This window comes from Chiloscyllium plagiosum, unplaced genomic scaffold (assembly GCF_037043375.1).
Source record: "Chiloscyllium plagiosum isolate Xiang-an unplaced genomic scaffold, Cpla_swu_hap1 HiC_scaffold_13, whole genome shotgun sequence".
Classification (NCBI taxonomy): Eukaryota; Metazoa; Chordata; class Chondrichthyes; order Orectolobiformes; family Hemiscylliidae; genus Chiloscyllium; species Chiloscyllium plagiosum.
The window spans coordinates 77,809,002-77,827,775 of NW_028270151.1; the positions used below are offsets into that span (position 1 = coordinate 77,809,002).

Consider the following 18,774-nt stretch of genomic DNA (forward strand, 5'->3'; position numbering starts at 1 on the left):
AAAGTCACACAACACCAGCTTATAGTCCAACAGGTTTAATTGGAAGCACTAGCGTCCGGAGCGCCACTCCTTCATCAGGTGGTTGACGATGGTCTTTCAACCACCTGATGAAGAAGCAGTGCTCCGAAAGCTAGTGCTTCCAATTAAACCTGTTGGACTATAACCTGGCGTTGTGTGACTTTTAACTTTTGTACATGACTTGAAGCTGCGAGCTGAGTTTTTTTTGTTCAGTGTTAAAGAATAATAAAAAAATTCTTGTATTCTTGAATAACTTTTCTGTTGAGTGGAGTGTCACTCCTAATACTTTGATATAACTTGCGATTGTATTGTGCAGTTCATAACATCTGGACATTGCAAAGTGCTTTACAGGCAACAAAGTACTTTAGAGGTAGTTAATGTTGTAGTCTGACAGCAGCAGCTAATTTATGCACTGTCCTGGTCCTGTAAACAGCACTGAGATAGACAACCAGGTAATCTGTTTTAGTGATGTTAATTGAGTGATAAATATGGCACACCACCAGAAAGAACTCATCAGCTGTTCTTTGAACAGTGCCATGGGATTTATTTTGACTCCAGTTTAGGAGATAAGGAGGTGCCTCATTCTGGATTCTGCAGAGCATAGGAATGGATGGATCTTTTTTGAGTTGGTAGGTATAAGTAACTAGTGGAGGGCTACAAAGACCAATGCTGGGACCTCCACTATTTACAATCTATATTACTTGAGTATTTTGTGACCTTAGAATGGCCGAACTCTGACCTTATTGCAGGCCCAGGTAAGGGTGCTACTGAATGTTGCAGGCTGTGGCCAGTGGTGAAAGAGTGAAACTTCAGTGCTAATGGCAGAAGAGCTAGGAAATGCAACAGCTATTTGCAGATGGAGGATCCTTTTGGGAAGATAAATTATGTTTTCATTCAGTACCTATGAGGGAGGCAATAGAAAACTAGCTCCAGTTCTTTTCCCTAGTCAAATTGCTCATGCTAATTGTTGAAGGCGAAAATGAGGCAGCCTTCTAACAACTAAAAAAGGACTGTCATGGAGAAATGAAAAGAACTGACCTTGGCAATGTCATTACTACACTTTGTTACCTGCCTCACTGTTGGCACCTGTGTAGTTCTAATACACACGGTTTCTGCTAAGAGTGTCCTTCCTGAGATGATCCCACTATAATCCATGGGTTTCTCTTAACCTGGCTCTGGACTTTACTGTTTTATTTTTAGGATGCTCATGATGGAGAGGTAAATGCAGTCCAGTTCAGTCCAGGATCTCGAGTAGTGGTGACTGGTGGCACAGACCGGAAGGTTAAACTCTGGGAGATCTTGTCAGGTATGTAGTGGGGAAGATTTACTTCTAAATCCACACTGGTGCCAAGTAACAGGGATTAGAGCTTAACCTGACTCTTGTGTCTGTGACCGTTTTACTGTTCAAAAACATTATGGGTAATCCTAGCAATGTTTTTAGGGTTTTATGGGGGAAGGAAATCTCCTCTATCTATCTGCCATGAGCACCTGTGGCACATGTGTTGAAGCTTCAGTTGTTTTAGTTTCCTGTTCTCTTCATTCCCTCCCCATAGCTGTAATTCCCAATGGGCTGTATTTCCACACCTGCTGAGCTTTGTCAAATGGAGAGTTTAGACAGTGAGCATGAGTAGACAGTTCCACTTTGGGAAGTATTAAAGCAGAATCTGATCCTGTCCTTTTCAATCTTCACAGAACACTTTCTGTGTAATGATTGGGAACTTTAGTTAATTTTTGTACCATTCCTACCACATTAACTGTGGGAAGTGAGATGCTTTGTAACCACCTGCCCCATTCCTTATTATGACCTGACTGAGAATAAAACTTAGATCCTGCTTGATGTGTTTTTATTGCCTCATTTTAAGATGTGCACAGTAATACCCATGTTCTTCTAAACTAGTGGTGTTTTTTGTAATTGTTTGAAGTACAGAGGTCAGTGATGATGGATAAACGCTCTGATGGCACTTTATTAAATGCCCACGTGCTCGCTCCCAGGTGCTCCTGCGTTTTCCATTCTGCACCAGTTGCGCTGTGATGGAATTGGAGTTCCTGACAGTGACCGATGCTGCTGTTTCAGTTGATATTCTCGCAGAGCAATGTGGGATGTCTTTACAGCGTGCATCCTACAGAATTCGTCCCAGAGGAGCTTTTGAGCGTGGTGGGATTTCTCTCTGGTGCATGAATGCAAGTTTTCAAGCTGAGACCTCTATTGAGATAGTGGGGTTGATCTTACATTGGTCTGGATGCTGATGCGAAACGCTGACGATAATTAGTCTCATCTGATTGCTGCATGCTAATCAATATTGCCTTACTTTAGCGATCACTTATTTGAAGGGATGTTTCACTCTGGCTGATTTGTAATAGTTTTGCTTTTGATTCCCATGAAGAATTGCCTGACGCTAGCAGCTGATGTCAATGGTTTGGAAAAGGTGCCTGTGGGGATTCCCACACAGTCATCTTACTGGTTTGGAGCATCAGGTGTGACCTGCTAGAGATGGATTTTTATTTAATGTTTATTTATCTTCCTTTCCTTCAAGATACTGACTCCCATTTGAGTTCAGTGCCCTCTATCCTTGATTTTTCTTGCTTGCTCTTTAAGTGAGACCAGTGGGTGAGTGTGGTACATCTCAGTCCAGACCTATCCTTACTCAGTGAACGCAAGTAGCCGGGTAGCTGACTTGCCTAGCTCTCTAAACCAGGGCACTGAAGCAACTTGTAGCATTCCTACTTCAGAGGATAATTAAGCAGATTAATTCTTTATTAAGCACATCCTGGACCTGGCCTGAGAGTACTTGTGCCTAAAATGCAAAGATTGCATTCTCAAAATTATGATCCCTCAACATGAATACAAATTCATCCAGGAATTCTAAATTTGCGATAGAAGCCTCTTGGGAAGACTCCCCCAGTTGTGAGACTGACAACTAATAGACTGTTGTTTGTTTTATCCAGGAAAGTGTGAGTTGAAGGCTTCACTCACTGGCAGCAATGCTGGCATTACCAGCCTTGAATTTGACAGCACAGTAAGTTGGAGTTTATTTGCTATCGTGACTTTTGCTCGGTCCTTGCCAAAGTTGCAAATTACTTTATTTTTTACCAAAAAAATTTGGTCATCTTTCAAAACAGATTTTTCAGTTGATGTCAAGTCTCTTGTATCTCAGTTCAGTGGCCATTCTTCGTAAATGAGCCAAGAGATGGTATGTCCACAGGTTGTTTACCATGGGCAATATCAGCACTTAGCTGTTTCTGTTCCTGTCTGTTGGCTGCACCAGCATTCAAGATGGTGCTCAGGACTAGGCATGGGCTGTGTTAAAGGCATGGATTTAATCAATGGCTTCGAGTGGTTGATGGGACTTTGCAAATTTAAAACTCCCTTCACAGTTAATCAGTGTTGCAGTTAACCCAGTGTGATGAAATCCATTTCCAGCATTCTGAGTGTGTAGTGTCACGGTGTACTCTGTTCCAGGCTTGCTAGATTTGACAGTTTCAAAATGTTAGTAACATTCTGTTCTCCTCAGCAGTAGGAGAAACACTATTGCAAGGTTTTCAATCTGTAATGCAGAACTGTTCTGCAATCACTTTAGAAGTGTTCAAAGGACACTGTTAGTTGAAGGAGAAAGAACGTGAGTCCATGTTTGAAGTATCGCAGTGAGCTGTACTGCTGGAAGGGGAGCTGAATCTCTCAGATTCTGTGTAAGAGACTTGGTGAGGAATTAAGAGCAGTTTGACAACTGTAGCGTTCAAACTCGAGCAAGCTGTAGGAATTAGATAGCTAAGTTTGAGATTTTGGAGAAGATTTGTGGATCAGATTGTAAATTTGCTCGCTGAGCTGGTAGGTTTGTTCTCGGACATTTTATCACTATACTAGGTAACATCATCAGTGAGCCTCCAGTGAAGCGTTGGTGCTCTGTCCCACTAGCTACTTAGCTGTCCTGGTTTGTTGTGGTGGGTGATGTCATTTACAGTTCTGTTTTGGAGAGGTTGGTAAGTGGGATCCAAATCTATATGTTTGTTAGTGGAGTTCCAGTTTGAATGCCAGGCCTTTAGGAATTCCCGTGCTTGTCTTTGGTTAGCCTGTCCCAGAATGGATTTCTTGTCCCAGTCGAACTGGAGACCCTCTTCATCTGTGTGTATAGATACCAGTGATAGTTGTCATGTCTTTTGGTAGCTAGTTGGTGCTCATGTATCCTGGTGGCTAGTTTCCTGCCTGTTTGTCTAATGTAATGTTTGTTGCAGTTCTTGCAGGGTATTTTGTATATGACATTTGTTCTGCAGGTTGTTGGTACAGCAGGTTCTGCAGGTTGTTGGTAATTTTGATCCAATAGCATTACAGATATATATTTCCAAATCTGAATGTTAAGTGGTTTGGAGGAGAACTTGCAGGTGGTGGTGTTGCCATGTATCTGTTGCCCTTGTCTTTTTTGGATAGCAGTTGTCATGGGTTTGGAAGCTGCTGTCTAAGGATCTTTGGTGAATTTCTGCAGTGCATCTTGTGGATACTACACACTGCTGCTATTGGGCATTGATGGTGGAGACAGTGGGTACTTGTGGATGTGTTGCCAATTTAGCTGATTGCATTGTCCTGGATGGTGTCAAGCACTCTGGGCGAGTGGGGAGTATTCCATTACACTTGTGACCTGTACTTTGTAGATGGTGGACAGGCTTTGGGAGAAATGAGTTACTTGCTGCAGTGTTCTTAGCTTTTAGACTGTTCTTGTAGCTGCTGCATTGGTTTGGCTAGTCCCATTCAGTTTCTTTGTCTACAGTTAAAGTTTCAAGTTGCTGGTTCTAACCAGATTGTAACATAAATTTAAAGGTGTGCACAGGGATTGTGACACTCAGAAATATTTAAAACTGATTTTTCTCCCTTCATCTGTACATACATGGACACATAATCGCGCAGGAATATTGAATATGATCTTCATTCCTGCTCCTATCCTAGCTGAACTAACAGATTAGATTGCAGTTGAATCTGTTACAGTTCACACCATTCCGTGTTAGCCATGGTCTGTTCTGTTTGGTGATTTAGCTCTGTTTGCAAAGTATTAAAGTAATGTTTTTTTTCCCTCAGGGAGCGTACCTGCTAGCTGCCTCCAATGACTTTGCCAGCAGAATCTGGACTGTTGATGATTCTCGGCTGCGGGTAAGTAACAAATGTTTAAACATATGCTCAATTTAGTCTCTAATGTTATGCTTCAGACCTATTGGTCTGGAGCTTCCTTCATACTATGTGTAGTATTTTGTTGTGTGAATGAAAGATGAATTTTAAACTGACTTGGGCTCATGGTAAATATTTTGTTTTTTGAAGTAAAGAAATACTTAATGACCAGTGTCCCTAGATAGTTCCACTAGTAGACAAACATAAATTCATAGCTTCTAATAACTCCGAACCTCTTCTAGTGAAAATGCCTGGTCCTTTAGTCTCTTCTAAAGCTGAATCCTCTGGTCCTTCCACATTTTGGCAATCTCTTCTGCACTGTCTCTACGACATCACCAAGTAAGTCCCTAACTCCACACACTATGTAAGTGGCCAAGCCATGGTTAGAATAGGTTTATGAGACAGTCATGTTCAACTGACAACGCCATACAAAGCTGCTGTGCAGAGGTCAGTGATGATAAGTAAAAGGTCTGACTGCACAGAGTGTTATCCTCACAGCCTCGCTCCCAGGGAACCCTGCAATTCCCATCCTGCTCTAGACATGCTCCGATGGTAGAAGGTTTCCTGATAGCAATTGATGCTGTTGTTTAGTCAGTTCGTGAGTTTTGGAACATGTCTGCAATGCACACCAATACACATACTTACTCAGGAGTGTGGTGCTGTGAGGTTTGTCTCTGTTGCCTGACTGCAAATTGAGAACTGAGACCTCTCATCCTAAACCTTACAGTGGAGAGAATTTTGCATTGAACCAAATATTGTGTGTGACCTAAGGGTTTTTTTTTAATTGTATGTTTTATGTCCGTGGGCATGACTTTCTGCAACTTGCCCTGGTACACTCTGCACTGACGTTACAGAGCACTATTTGAGTTTTGAGTGTGGGCAGAGCACTCTGCTGCAACCATCTTTCCCTGAGGTGCTGTTGTCGAGCTGGGTGGAACTGTGGATGCCTGTTTCCATTTTAAATACGTGAGCATAATTAGAGAATAACCTGTGATGGCTTTTCTTGCCTCTTATGCACTCCTGTATCTGGTGTTTCCCAAGTATCAATCTGTGACCCCTTTCCAATTTTCATCTATATGCTACTCATCAATACTAACATCTGAAAATATAGTGTTTCCACATGTGCATCTACCTCACCACACCCCCCTCTCAGTGACTCTCACTAGCCATGTTGGGTGATTGACATCCCAATGTTGGAACAGCAGAAATCTCCCTGTTTAAAATTACAAACACATCAGATATTATCCATTGTGCTTGCCACATCCTTGTTTTAAAATTTCTCTCAGGCCTTATCTCTTGGTATAATCTCCACCTCATGTAAAATCTCTTGGTATCTCTTGGTATAATCTCCATGTCATATAGCATGCTTTTAGCATCTCTGTGTTTGTGTTCAGTCTCAATGTAAAAGATGCAAATCTAGGTCAGTATGCACGTTAAAACTCCAGGCCACATGTCGAATATGAGATATTACAGGAAGGTGAGCACAGAGAAAATATATCATTTGGGAGCATTGCACAGCAGAAGATGGGATTCAGGAGTGAAGTGGTGATGATGTTCTTTTTTGAATGTGCAGAATTGGTAGGAGATGCTGGGTGAATGGAACAAAGGAGAATTGGCTTGACACTAGTGAGCATGAGTGCATGAGGAATGCATACAGTGTGTGAGAAGCAGTGACTCGGTGCAGCATGTTTGGATTTAAATGTGAAGTGGGGGTGATTCACAGCTGGCAGTGGGTGAAGTCTCACAATTTAGAAAGAAAGGAAAATTAACATTTTGGGTCTGTGATGCTCTGTCAGAACTGAAAAATGTAAAAAGCTAAGAAAATAAGCCTTTGTTGCAGAGGCTAATTGGAAAGTTACAGGAAGTGGTTGGTCTTTGCATGACATTGTGGCAAGTTTGAGGATATCCTGTTTGTCAAACCAAACAGTGTAGCATTAAAATATGTCTTTGGTTGAACTTCAGGTATGTGCCTTTAGTTTGTGTTTGTAGCTAAGTGCAGTAGGGTTTATTTAAATTAATCTCCTCTTTCCTAATTTAGTCTGGGAGCCATTTGCAGTTCACTGGTCCTTTACCAATGACCTCCAGCAGAATTACTGTTTCATGTGTTTCCCACTGTTTACTTCCAGCCAGAAGAAAATTGACTGCATTAGAATTTGGTGCAGTTCTCTTTCTTTCTATGTAGAAAGCAAGTGTTCTTGGTAATCAAGAGGTAGTCCAGCTTCCAAGTCAGTGGACTCCATTAAAACTGGAGCTTCTGTTGCTGTTTTAACTTGTGTGACTCTGATGCAAACTTTGGCAGTATGATCAAACCAAACTCGCTGCTGGAATCACATACTCAGTCAGCCCAGTATCCCATCACACCTGAAGGTGACTTTTGAGCCAGACTTTGGCCTAAAGTTTGGTTTTGAAACAAAACTCACATTTTATTTTTCGAAGACTATTGTTTGGATAGCCTTTTAGGCTCTGAGTTCAAGTCAAGACCCACTCCAGGACTTGCACATTTAAAAAGTAGGGGGCCAGCTCTCCAGTGCAGTACTGAAGTGTGCTGCGCTGTTGGTGGTGCCGTCTTTTGGATAAAATAAACTGCGGTGCCATCTCTGCCTGTTCAGGTGGATGCAGAAGACCGCATGATACTTTGAGAAACAGCAGGGGAGTTATGCCATGTCTTGGCCAGGGCTCATTTATCAGGCAGTATCCCAAAAAAATAAGTTAACTGCTCATTATCAAATAGCTGTACATGGCAACCTGTCGTGCTAATGTTAGCTGCTGTACTTCCTGTATCACAACGCAGTGTCCTCACTTCACAACTACTTCATTGACTGTGAAGCACTTTGAACTGACTGGGTGGTCATGGACGATGGCCTATAAATGCAAGGTTATTTTGCTCAATTGAGAGCAGAGCTGTGTGGGTAAGCCGATTGCACTTTCAATACGTTGTAGTTGACAGCTGACTTGTGCATTGTAACTTCTCTTTCCATAACAGCACACACTGACAGGACACAGCGGGAAAGTGCTGTCTGCAAAATTTCTTCTGGACAATGCCCGGGTAGTGTCAGGAAGCCACGATCGGACACTCAAGCTGTGGGACTTGAGCCGTAAGATCTGTAAGTAGGAGTGTGGTGTTGAGGTAAAATGGCGAGAAATAGATTGGAATGCTAAGTCTCTTTGTCCTGTGCAGCGCAGCACAGGCTTAGCAACCTCCTGACCACCATGTAGCAGTAAGCCATAACTATCAGGCAGTAAGATTTCATTCCCACTCACAGTTGTGATTGCTAATTTCAACAATTAAAGTCATACCTGCATTACGCAACAAGGGGGAAAAAAAAGACTTGTGCGGTAACTCCAGCTGGGTTATTCTATGCAAAAATGGGGTGTGGGACTTAATTGAGTTTCAGCTTTCCATGGTTCAACAGCCCCCTCTTACTCCCTGTTGACATGCATGGTTTGGTGAGATTACTCGTCTCAGTGAAATGTTACCTCCTGCTGGTAATGCTCTTTATTAAGGTGGGAGGGTGAAGGACAGCAGCCAATCATTGGCCAAAGTGAAAACACTCCAAGAAAAAACTTTCGAAATTCAAAGGGCTGAATCACAAATGTTGACTTCTTCCTGTTTGTGTGCATCTCACTAAATTAGAGCGAAGAGCATTGAAAGACCATCCTGTTTCAGCCCAGTGCCTCCCATTCCTCCCCACTCCCAAAATGAAATCCACCATCTACATGATAACAATGTGAGGCTCCTGATCAGACATCAAATGAACAATTAGTCAATGATTGACAGGTGCTTGTGAGCAGCAGATTGGCAACTAGGTGGAAGTCACAATGTGCAGCACATTGACTTCTAGAAACTAGTGAGAATGTTCTGTTCCTGAAAACCTTGACATGTACAAGTATTAGTGCGCAAATCTTTGAATAAAGCACAATATAGCTCTTGAGGAATACCATTCTATCATCTTACCATTTCTTTCAATGTTAACCCTTTATCTTCTAGGTACAAAGACCGTGTTTGCTGGTTCAAGCTGCAATGATATTGTTTGCACTGAGCAGTGTGTTATGAGTGGGCACTTCGACAAGAAGATTCGTTTCTGGGACATTAGGTGAGATGAATACACTGAGTTTCTCTCCAGAATCATTTAATATGCTTCTGAAAAGTTATCATGTCATGGACCCAAACAGCAAGGTTTTGTAGACTGGACAGTTTGTAAGACTGAAACAAATACAGAAGATGCTGGAAAAGCTCAGCAAGTCTGGCAGCATCTGTGGAGATGAATCAGAGTTAATGTTTCAGGTCCAGTGACCCTTCCTCTGAACTTTCTCAGCGGTTTGTGGGACTGCTTTCTCTGAGTAAGATCTCTCTGAAACTGTTCTCAAGTCCTTAAAGGAGTAGATGACAGGAGTAGATGAAAGAAGTTCTATCTCTATAGAGACTACAACATTGCACTGAGTGAGCAGTAATGACACACAATAGCTCCATGAATAACTACAGTACTTTGCAAATTTTCTCCAGGACAGAGAGTATTGTGCGTGAGATGGAACTGCAGGGTCGTATCACAGCACTTGATCTCAATCCAGAACGCACAGAACTACTCACCTGTTCCAGAGATGACTTGTTAAAGATCATTGACCTGCGTACAAATGTTACCAGACAGTCCTTCAGGTAAATATAAAGACTGGTCCAGGCTTCAACATTTAAAATGAATCAGTATTTCTCTTTTTCTTTATACTGAGGAATTACAATGTAAGTCTGCATGCATTTAGGAAGCAGCATACATTCTCACTTGTATTTATATGGGGATTAGTGCCACATTTTAGCTCATTCATAGCGTGTGAACATTGGTGGCAAGATTAGCAATTATATAGTAGTGAAAGTGGGTACTGCAGATGCTGGAGATTAGAGTCAAGATTAGAGTACTGCTGGAAAAGCACAGCAGGTCAGGCAGCATCCGAGGAGCAGGAAAATTGACATTTCGAGCAAAAGCTCTTTTGAAGGGCTATTACCCAAAACGTCGATTTATATAGTGGTTCCAAATTACCTTTTAGAAGGTAATGATGAATTGCCTTCATGAACCACTGCAGTCCATTTGGTGAAGGCATTCCCACCATGACTGTGTTGTTTTAATACAACTGATTGACTTGCTAGACCACGTCAGTGAACAGTTAAGAATCAACTTCGTTTCCATAGATCTGAAGTCATGTAATATCCGGGCTGGGGTAAGAATGCCAGGTTTCTTTCCTGTGGTCACTAGTGAATCAACTTGTGACAATCTGAGAGTTTATAGTTAACATTACTGATCCTAACATTTTATTGCAGATTTTTATTTAAAAAGCTGCATTTAAATGGTGCAGGTAGAGTGGGATTTTATTTCTGAATCAGTTATTCTCAGCCACTGAGTTAATAATCAAGTAAATTAAGTGTGCCACTATACTTTAATGTGGATAATTGGTATCTGTCTGTCTGCTCTTTCTAACCATGTATAATCTCTTTTCCACACAGTGCACAAGGATTCAAGTGCGGATCAGATTGGACAAGAGTAACGTTCAGGTATTTGAGTCTATCTAACTTTGAATATTTGCTTGTTCACAAATGGTTGTGTTTTACTGAAGGAAGCGAAGGATGGTGGCTGCACAGACTCCAAATGTACAGTCGTGGATTTTTGTCTATTGTATGAGAGTGATGTGTCCCGTCAGGGGTAGAATCAGTAACACCAGCTGTGCTGAGGTGTTGGCTGTGGGTGTCCAGCATAGCAAGGATTGCTGCCTGATGACTCTCGGGCTACAATTGCTATTGGGTAGGGTGGAGAGTGTCATTTATGTCAGGTTATGGCGGAGAACTTAATTTAGGACAGGTTTATATCTTTTCAAATGATGTCCATGTGAATAGTCACACTTCTGCAAATTTCTGATCCTAAAATTTCAATGACTGGGTCAGTGCAACAAAAGAGAATCCAACTCATGGATTTGTACCAGTGTTGAAATTACAAGTACTTGGGTTCTTGTTATGACTTAGAGGATCCATTTTCCATAACGTAAAGACTTCTCCACGCTACATTAAATATCATGTGCTGCTGCTGATAATGATACCCTTGGCTTAGCAGATCCATTTCTCATATATGAAAGGCATAATTGAATGCTTCACCTTCCAGACTCTGACATCAGCTGGTGGCAAAGCTAATCAGGGTCCACTGGCATCTGTTGTCTTAGATCTGAGCTGCTGGCAGTGGAAGCTAGTGGCTTAATGTTAATATCACTGGGAGAGTAATCTAGAATTCCAAGCTAATGTTCTGAACACATGGATTTCAATCCCATGGCAAGTATTTACATTTGAATTCAGTACAATAAGACCTAGTGTAACGGTGACCATGCCAATTGTTGGAAAAAGCCCACCTGGTTCACTAATGTCCTTTAGGGAAAGAAAAACCTGCTGTCTTTTTCTGGTCTGACCTACATGTGATTCTTGAACCACAACCACATGGTTGACTCCTAATTGACTTGGAGTAACTAGATTCCAGGTCTGGCCACAGATACCCTCATGTCATGAACAAAGACTGGGTTTTTCAACTGAATTAAAGTTCCTAAAACTGGTTTGAGAGGATTTGAACATGCATTGTCTTGATTAATGGTTCGGAAATTTGCTTTCATGGCATGCAGCCTTCTTAAATAACTTCTCGCCAATTCATGCTTTTTTTTTCAGCCCGGATGGGAAATTTGTTACAGCTGGGTCTTCAGATGGAATACTTTACGTGTGGGGTGTTGAATCTGGGAGGATAGAAAGAAGTCTGGGAAAGCATCACAGGTTTGTTAAACTCAAGGCGGAGCGTTGCTGTGTAATAGTTGCTTGTAACTCAGTTTGCCTACTGCCCAAACACATCTTTGACTGAAGGACCTTGAAGGATTTAACTGCCATAAGTACAGCTGTCCAAACTGTTTGCTCCCTACCATTTATGATGTGTTCCAGTAGCCTGTCCACACTAAAAAGCTGTCATCTTTCACTGGGAACTAGCACTTTTACTGGCTGTTCTTCAGATGTCAACCTAGATTGCCAATGCCCAAAAGACTGTGAAGGGTCTGAAAGCTGATCCAAATCATGCTTGCACCTAATGTCCCCAGACAGACACTCCCTAATGTGAGTTTGTGGATGTTGATTCAGTGCTGTAATCCTGGTGACTACGTAAATCTCATTCCCTACCCTCATTCTCAAAGAATTATTTTATGAGGGTGCTACTGGAGTTTTACCAGTTATCACAGAGCACCAGAGACAGGTCTGTTCTTTCTATATTCTGTCAGTGTTGAATAAGCTGTCAGAACTTAACCAGAACTAAAGTTACCATTGAGTTGATGTGATTCCTGACCTTCTAGCTTGAGGTGTGTCATTTTGGAATTGCCGGAGTCCCAAAGGTATTCTGTTTGCTCCTCCTGTTCCTTCACTAAAGGAGGATTGTCACACAGTCATATTCATGTCCAGCACGGAAATAGACCTTTTGGTCAAACTCATCCATGCTGACCAAATATTCTGAACGAATCTATCACCATTTACCAGCATTTGGCCCATATCCCTCTTAAACCTTTCCTGTCCATATACCCATCCAGATGCATTTTAAACATTGTTATTGTGCCAGCCACTACCACTTTCTCTGGCAGCTCATTCCAAACACTCACCACCCTTTGCATGACAAAGTTACCCCTTAGGTCCTTTTTAAATCTTTCCCAGCTTACCTTAAGCATATGCCGTCGAGTTTTGGAATCCCCTACCCTGGGAAAAGACCTTGACTATTCACCCTATCCATGCCCCTCATAATTTTATAACCTCTGTAAGGTCACCCCTCAGCCTCTGACACTCCAGGGAAAACAACCCCAGCCTATTCAGCCTCTCCCTATAGCTCAAACCCTCTAGCCCTGGCAACATCCTTGTAGATTTTTCCTGCACCCTTTCAAGTTTAATGTCTTTGCTGTAGCAGGACGACCAGAATTGAATGCAGTATTCCAAAAGTGGCTAACCAGTGTCTCGTACAGCTGCAACATGATCTCCCAACTCCTATACTCAATAAGCTGATCAATAAAGATTTGTGTAAGAAACACCGCCTTCACTACCTTGTCTACCCTGTGACTCCACTTCCAAGGAGTTGTGAACCTGCACTGAGGTCTCTTTGTTCAACAACACTTTCCAGGTCCTTACCATTAAGTCCTGCCCTAATTTATCTTACCAAATGTAGTACCTCCATCTGCCACTCCTCAGCCCATCTGATCAAGGTCCTGTAGTCTGAGGTAACCTTGTTTAGAGTACCAACCCAATTCCTGTGCGGGGGGCCTGACAAAGAAAATGAAGGTATAGGGTGACTCCCGTATCTGTGGGTCCTGTTACTGCTGTTTCAGTTACCTGCAATTTACTGCGGCCCGAGCACATTATCGGGCTCATTCAAGAACCAGGGACCAGGAGGCTGCCGGGAAGGTACCTTTCCCATTTAAGTGAATGAGTTTGCTACTATCCGTGGTTTCAGTCTTCTGTGATAGGTCTTGGAACATATCACCCACTGGTACGGGGGGGACTACTGCATTTATTCCATTTGCCTTACACCCAAATAAGTGCAGAGTATTGTGCAGTAGAATATCATTGGGAATAGCCACAGGAGAGGCAGCATCCAGGGAACAGGAGAATCGACGTCTTGGGCATAAGCCCTTCTTCAGGAATAAGGGCTTATGCCCGAAACGTCGATTGTCCTGTTCCCTGGATGCTGCCTGACGTGCTGCGCTTTTCCAGTAACACATTTTCAGCTCTGATCTCCAGCATCTGCAGACCTCACTTTCTCCTCAATAGCCACAGGATCCAGCTTTTCGCCCTGTAGAGTTTCCACTTGCCACATTCTGATTAATTGTCTAGTTTACCCCAAGCAGATGGAACTGCTGATATTTAAATAAGATATAAACCTCCACCCCCCGGTTCCCAAATTGAGTCAGTTTGGCTTAGTTTGTAGCAATCAAAGGATTTGGGTTTGAGCTCCAATTCATTATTTATATGCCCAATCTAAAATTGCTTCATTACTTAACGATGTGCTTTAGCGGACCCTGAAGGCATCAGTCATTTTCAATTTTCTTGTAAAATGACATTTTTCCAAACTGTCTTCCTCACTCCTGAAGATATTGGGGAGATATAACAAGCAAGGAGAGCACAAGCAGCAGAGATTAAGATGAGTTTAGGCTAGCAAAGGGTGACAAGAAGGGCCAGCACCATCAGTATTTGCGACTGTGATGAAGATGCTCCTTTAACAAGGTTAGGCAGTCTTGGCTTTTTTTTTCCAGACAGGTCGTAAGGGACCTCCAAAAAGCCTGAAGGTGAAGGGTGTTCGGGCCAAGGTGATATAGCTAACAGAAGGCTTTCAAATAAAAAAAATACTTGTACAATGAAATGGGTGTGGCCAGTTTTCCTAGCTCAGCTTTTCTCTGGCTTGGATTTTTTTTTAGTAGTAGTGTGAAAAGAAAGGCTGCTGGACCCAAAGAATTAGGTCCAGGCTGGTACCCTTTCTCTGACTTCTATCCAATCAGAATCTGTGTTTGATTTTACCTTTTGTGCCAAGGGCTGTTTATGGGGATTGTTGCAAATATTTGGAACAGCATCATTAAGTTGGATGACCTGTTGGGTTTTTGGAGAGGTTGAGTTATACGATATTCTGTTTTCTGTTGCTTGTGTTTCATCCAGTAATCTTGTAAATAAATTCTGTAAAGTTAGGGTCTTGGGCTACCTTCTTGAAATGTTTTGAGGGGTCTGGCCTGGTCCATAACACCACAAGGGCGGGTGTGGTGCTGAACTGAATCTCTAATCGTTCCTTGTGCTTTTTGTCATCCTCCTCCTCAGCTCTTCTATAAATGCAGTGTCCTGGTCGCCATCTGGAGAACATGTAATCAGTGTGGACAAAGGAAGCCGTGTGGTACTTTGGTCAGAAGCGTAACCTAAGATGCCAGAAGATAACCAAGAGGTGCCCTTATACATGTGCAACTTCCAGCCGTACGCAGGAGATTGGCCTGTGGCACACTCCAAGCCACGGCACACGGCCTGACAGTGAGACTTCTCCCACAAATCAGTGCCACTGGGAGGGCATTCAGACAATGACAGTGAGCTTTTTGTACATTCTCAATCATTGGTGAGAAGCATACTCTCACCTGCTGGAGTATATAGCTTTAGGAATAATATGGAGGGTCTGTGCTGTGTACCAGCTGCTGTGATTGACTTTGGAGTGTGGAGCCGTCCTACTTGCTGCAGGGTAGCTACCCAAGGTGTCCAGTTGTTTACTCTGTCCACGGCTTACATTTTCTTGCTGCCATGTCATGGTGGGATTTACTGCCATTGTGTCGGTTTTACTCCCCTTTCTACTCTATCTCCCCAACCGAATAAGTGTGTTCACCTTTATGTCCTTGGAAAGCGTGGAAGAGTAATAGTCTAATAGTATGGAGTGGTTACAGCTGACATGTCTTCAATTATTAATGTTCACTGGTAAAATAGCTTAAGTGGAGAATAGATGTGCTGTCATGGTGGGGAAAAGTGGTGCTGTGTAGTTTGCTTTTCCTAGAGGGCGCTGTAAACCACGTAAGGTAGCATTCCCCTCAAAAGAGGCAACTTAATATCAATAACTGGGAGAATAAGCATTTCCTTTTGCATTTATGTTTTGCATGCAGGCAGCAGTGAAAGGCTGCATTTATTATCCATCCAAACTGTCCTTAACATTGCATGCAGCATCCCTTGGGCTGACGAGTAAGCTGCATTAGTAATCCCAACTAAGAGAATATATGCACACAATGGGACTGGTTAACAAGCTATACAATCTCCCTGTGTTTATTTTCAGAAGCATACTGACATGCCTTTCCCTTATCTATTTAATCACATATCTCTCTCTCTCTCATATATTAATTATTCTGACTTCCTTTCTCACTACATTTAATCTCGCACACTCTTTTCCATCATTTGACAAATTGACGATGTTTGCACTTTGTGATACACTGATCAATTTTCCTCCTTTTTCATGTTCAGTAAGTTGATCCATTTGTACACGTGTATAGAGAACCAGGTTTGCACTTTGGAATGTGCGTCTCTGGAGTCGTCAGAGTAATCTCGAGTTCAAATGTCTCTTCAGAAGACTGAATGCTGAGGGCACTGCCAGAGTAACACTCGATTGATGATGGATGGTCCCAGGATAGATTCTCTGGCGTTTCAGGCATCTGTTTGGTGCCTTAAAGCTTACCACACTGCTCCTGGGCTAGGGGGAGGAAAGGCCAGCTCCAGGTTTCCAGGCCTAATCGTTGCACTGTGATTGAACATTGGCATTGGGTGGAGTGGAGTGTTACTAATCCCATGGAATGCCAGCACACACTCTCCAGACATGTGGAGTCATAAGCTGAGCACTAAATGAAATGGGAAGGCGCCTAACCCAGGTAAGCGTTGGCGCCTTCAGAAGAGAAGAGAAAGAAGGGGAGTTTAGTATAAATGTGCACTAACTTTAAACACCATGTGTAACATTGGTATTGACCATTTCTAAATATAAATACAAACATGGGCCAGAAACTTCATGCACAAACCTTGTGGCTGAAACTCCGATTGAAGTTTCTGATGGGTTACTACCTGCCAATCCCAGCTCTCATTAATAACACCTATGCCAAACTTAAAACAAAAAGCAGTAATTTGCACTTTGAGATGAATGGTGGTATCCAATTATTATGGCTACAGATTTTGCTTTTTAGTGAGGATTAATAGTGGTCAGAGATGAAAAGACTGTGAAGAACAGCAGATCCTTTGTTCGTGAGGAAGCTCGTTGGTCACTGTAGACTCCTTTACTACCATACACAACTGCTGCAGACTAGATTGTACCCTGCACTGATGTAGGGTTCTGAAATCTGGGTTCAAATCCAGTCCTCAGTGGCATGGGAGTCACTCAAAGGGGAGTGACACTTCCAGCCCAGTTCCTGTTGCACTAAATTGATAGGATTAAGAACCTGAAAAATTTTCATTGCAGTGGATACCATGAGATATCATGCCATAACTGGCCTGATTGGAAAAATATGAAGGGTTTTTTACTCTAATGCCTATGGTTTCTGTTCTGGGAATGTTTAGGATATTGCAGAAGAGTCTTTATTCTGTATCTAACCAGGATGAATGTAATTTTGAAATGACTGATGGGTGAATATGGAGGGAGCTATATCCTACATCTCAGCAGGGAATGCTTACTGCAACAGTATAAGGTCATAACAGAGTGACTTGAGTTCAGTACACAGTTTAAATACTGAGTGAATCTCCCTCCTTTTTGGTGTGTTGCAGCTTTAGTATCAACTATGTGCTCATCACACTGTTAGAAGAATGTTTGTGCTGGGTCCAATTTACAACAAGAACTGAGACTGCAAGCTCAGTTCACATGAGTTCGTTTTCAAAATAAGGACTAACTTAGGATGAAAATTCAATCAGTTGTGAATTTAAACTCTAGTTAGTAAAGGCTAATTGATTGCATCATTTGGTCCCATGTTTCTGGTTTTTCAACTCAGTTAATCAACATAATTTATAGCAAGTGAAAGCATGTATCAATTACTAGAGAAACTCAAAACTGCCAGTTTTTTTGGTGATTTCCCATCAGAATGAGTTTGGTAACTTTAAAGAAGCTCTTCCTCCTGTGGGTATCAGCCATGTTGCTCAGTTCCACAATACTTAATAATGCCATGATAAATGTTTAAATCTAGTTTCAGGTCCCATTTCTAATCTCCTACAAATGTAGCATTTTGAGGAGCAACTCTGCTGAGGTTGGCTGTTGGGGCTAGGGAGTGGTGCAGTACCATTATCATTCTCTGGAAGACCAAGACTTTGTACTTTTCCCCTCACAGCTGCACACTAGATGTTTAAACATCTGGAACTTCTCATTACTACTGATCCACATGGAAGAGTGTGCTGAGTTTTGTTGAGTGTCTATTGCATGTACAGCCTGCTGCCAGAATTGGGAAGAGTGCAAACCAGTGTCTCCTGATCTAGCTGAATGCACAGATCCAAAACTTTCCTTGGCTACTACAGTTTTACCAAATGTGCTACTCAGAAATTGCTTGCACTGTGACTGTGGACAAATTCATGCTCCTGTACTGGGTTAGAGAGCAACAACGGCAGGATCTGACCTTTGTTCTGTGTGTGTAGTTAAGTGGCATGTTCCGATTACCTCGTTTATATTGATGCTTTAAGAGTCCTCTACACAAAGTCTTATTTGCACTTTATATTTTTTTCTGAAGAACATTGCATTGGTAACGACCTAGTTGCCTGGCTGCGATTCGGTTCACTTGTGTCTGAATCCCATGTAGTAATCACCAACTTGCTCTGTAACTCTGCCAGTGCTGCTTCATTACAAATGTTTCTTTTTAAATAAAATAAGTTCTAAAAAGCTGCATTGTGACATGTTTTGTGTTTCCCTTTCAGCTTTAGGTATGCCTCCTGTGTTTAAAGTGTGTATGTGTAAAAGTTTGAGATAATTTGAGGGTAAGGCCAATTTTAAATTTCCTGCACAGCTAATTCTGCTTTGTCTCCTGTCAGCAACAGTCCTTAATAGCTCCATAATTGCAGCTGCACAGAGCAGCAGGACATGATTTTAATCTGG

The 18,774-nt window shown here is 42.2% G+C and overlaps 1 protein-coding gene and 2 non-coding genes across 5 annotated transcripts in view; all 3 read left to right on the forward strand.

The window, feature by feature from the left end:
• The window catches only part of atg16l1 (autophagy related 16 like 1), a 46,907-nt gene extending 28,342 nt beyond the window's left edge, over positions 1 to 18,565 (forward strand). For all 3 annotated transcript variants that reach the window (XM_043701876.2, XM_043701879.2, XM_043701880.2), the window contains exons 10-18: positions 1,219 to 1,324; positions 2,965 to 3,035; positions 5,084 to 5,155; positions 8,154 to 8,274; positions 9,159 to 9,264; positions 9,675 to 9,824; positions 10,662 to 10,709; positions 11,859 to 11,960; positions 15,015 to 18,565. In XM_043701876.2, the coding sequence (XP_043557811.1) occupies positions 1,219 to 1,324; positions 2,965 to 3,035; positions 5,084 to 5,155; positions 8,154 to 8,274; positions 9,159 to 9,264; positions 9,675 to 9,824; positions 10,662 to 10,709; positions 11,859 to 11,960; positions 15,015 to 15,108 (870 nt within the window). In that variant the 3' untranslated portion in view covers positions 15,109 to 18,565. The remainder of the gene's footprint in view (positions 1 to 1,218; positions 1,325 to 2,964; positions 3,036 to 5,083; positions 5,156 to 8,153; positions 8,275 to 9,158; positions 9,265 to 9,674; positions 9,825 to 10,661; positions 10,710 to 11,858; positions 11,961 to 15,014) is intronic.
• On the forward strand, positions 1,947 to 2,220 carry LOC122556405 (small Cajal body-specific RNA 6). Its single transcript, XR_006313521.2, has one exon.
• Positions 5,617 to 5,877, forward strand: LOC122556404 (small Cajal body-specific RNA 6). Its single transcript, XR_006313520.2, has one exon.
• Positions 18,566 to 18,774: the final 209 nt, after the last annotated feature.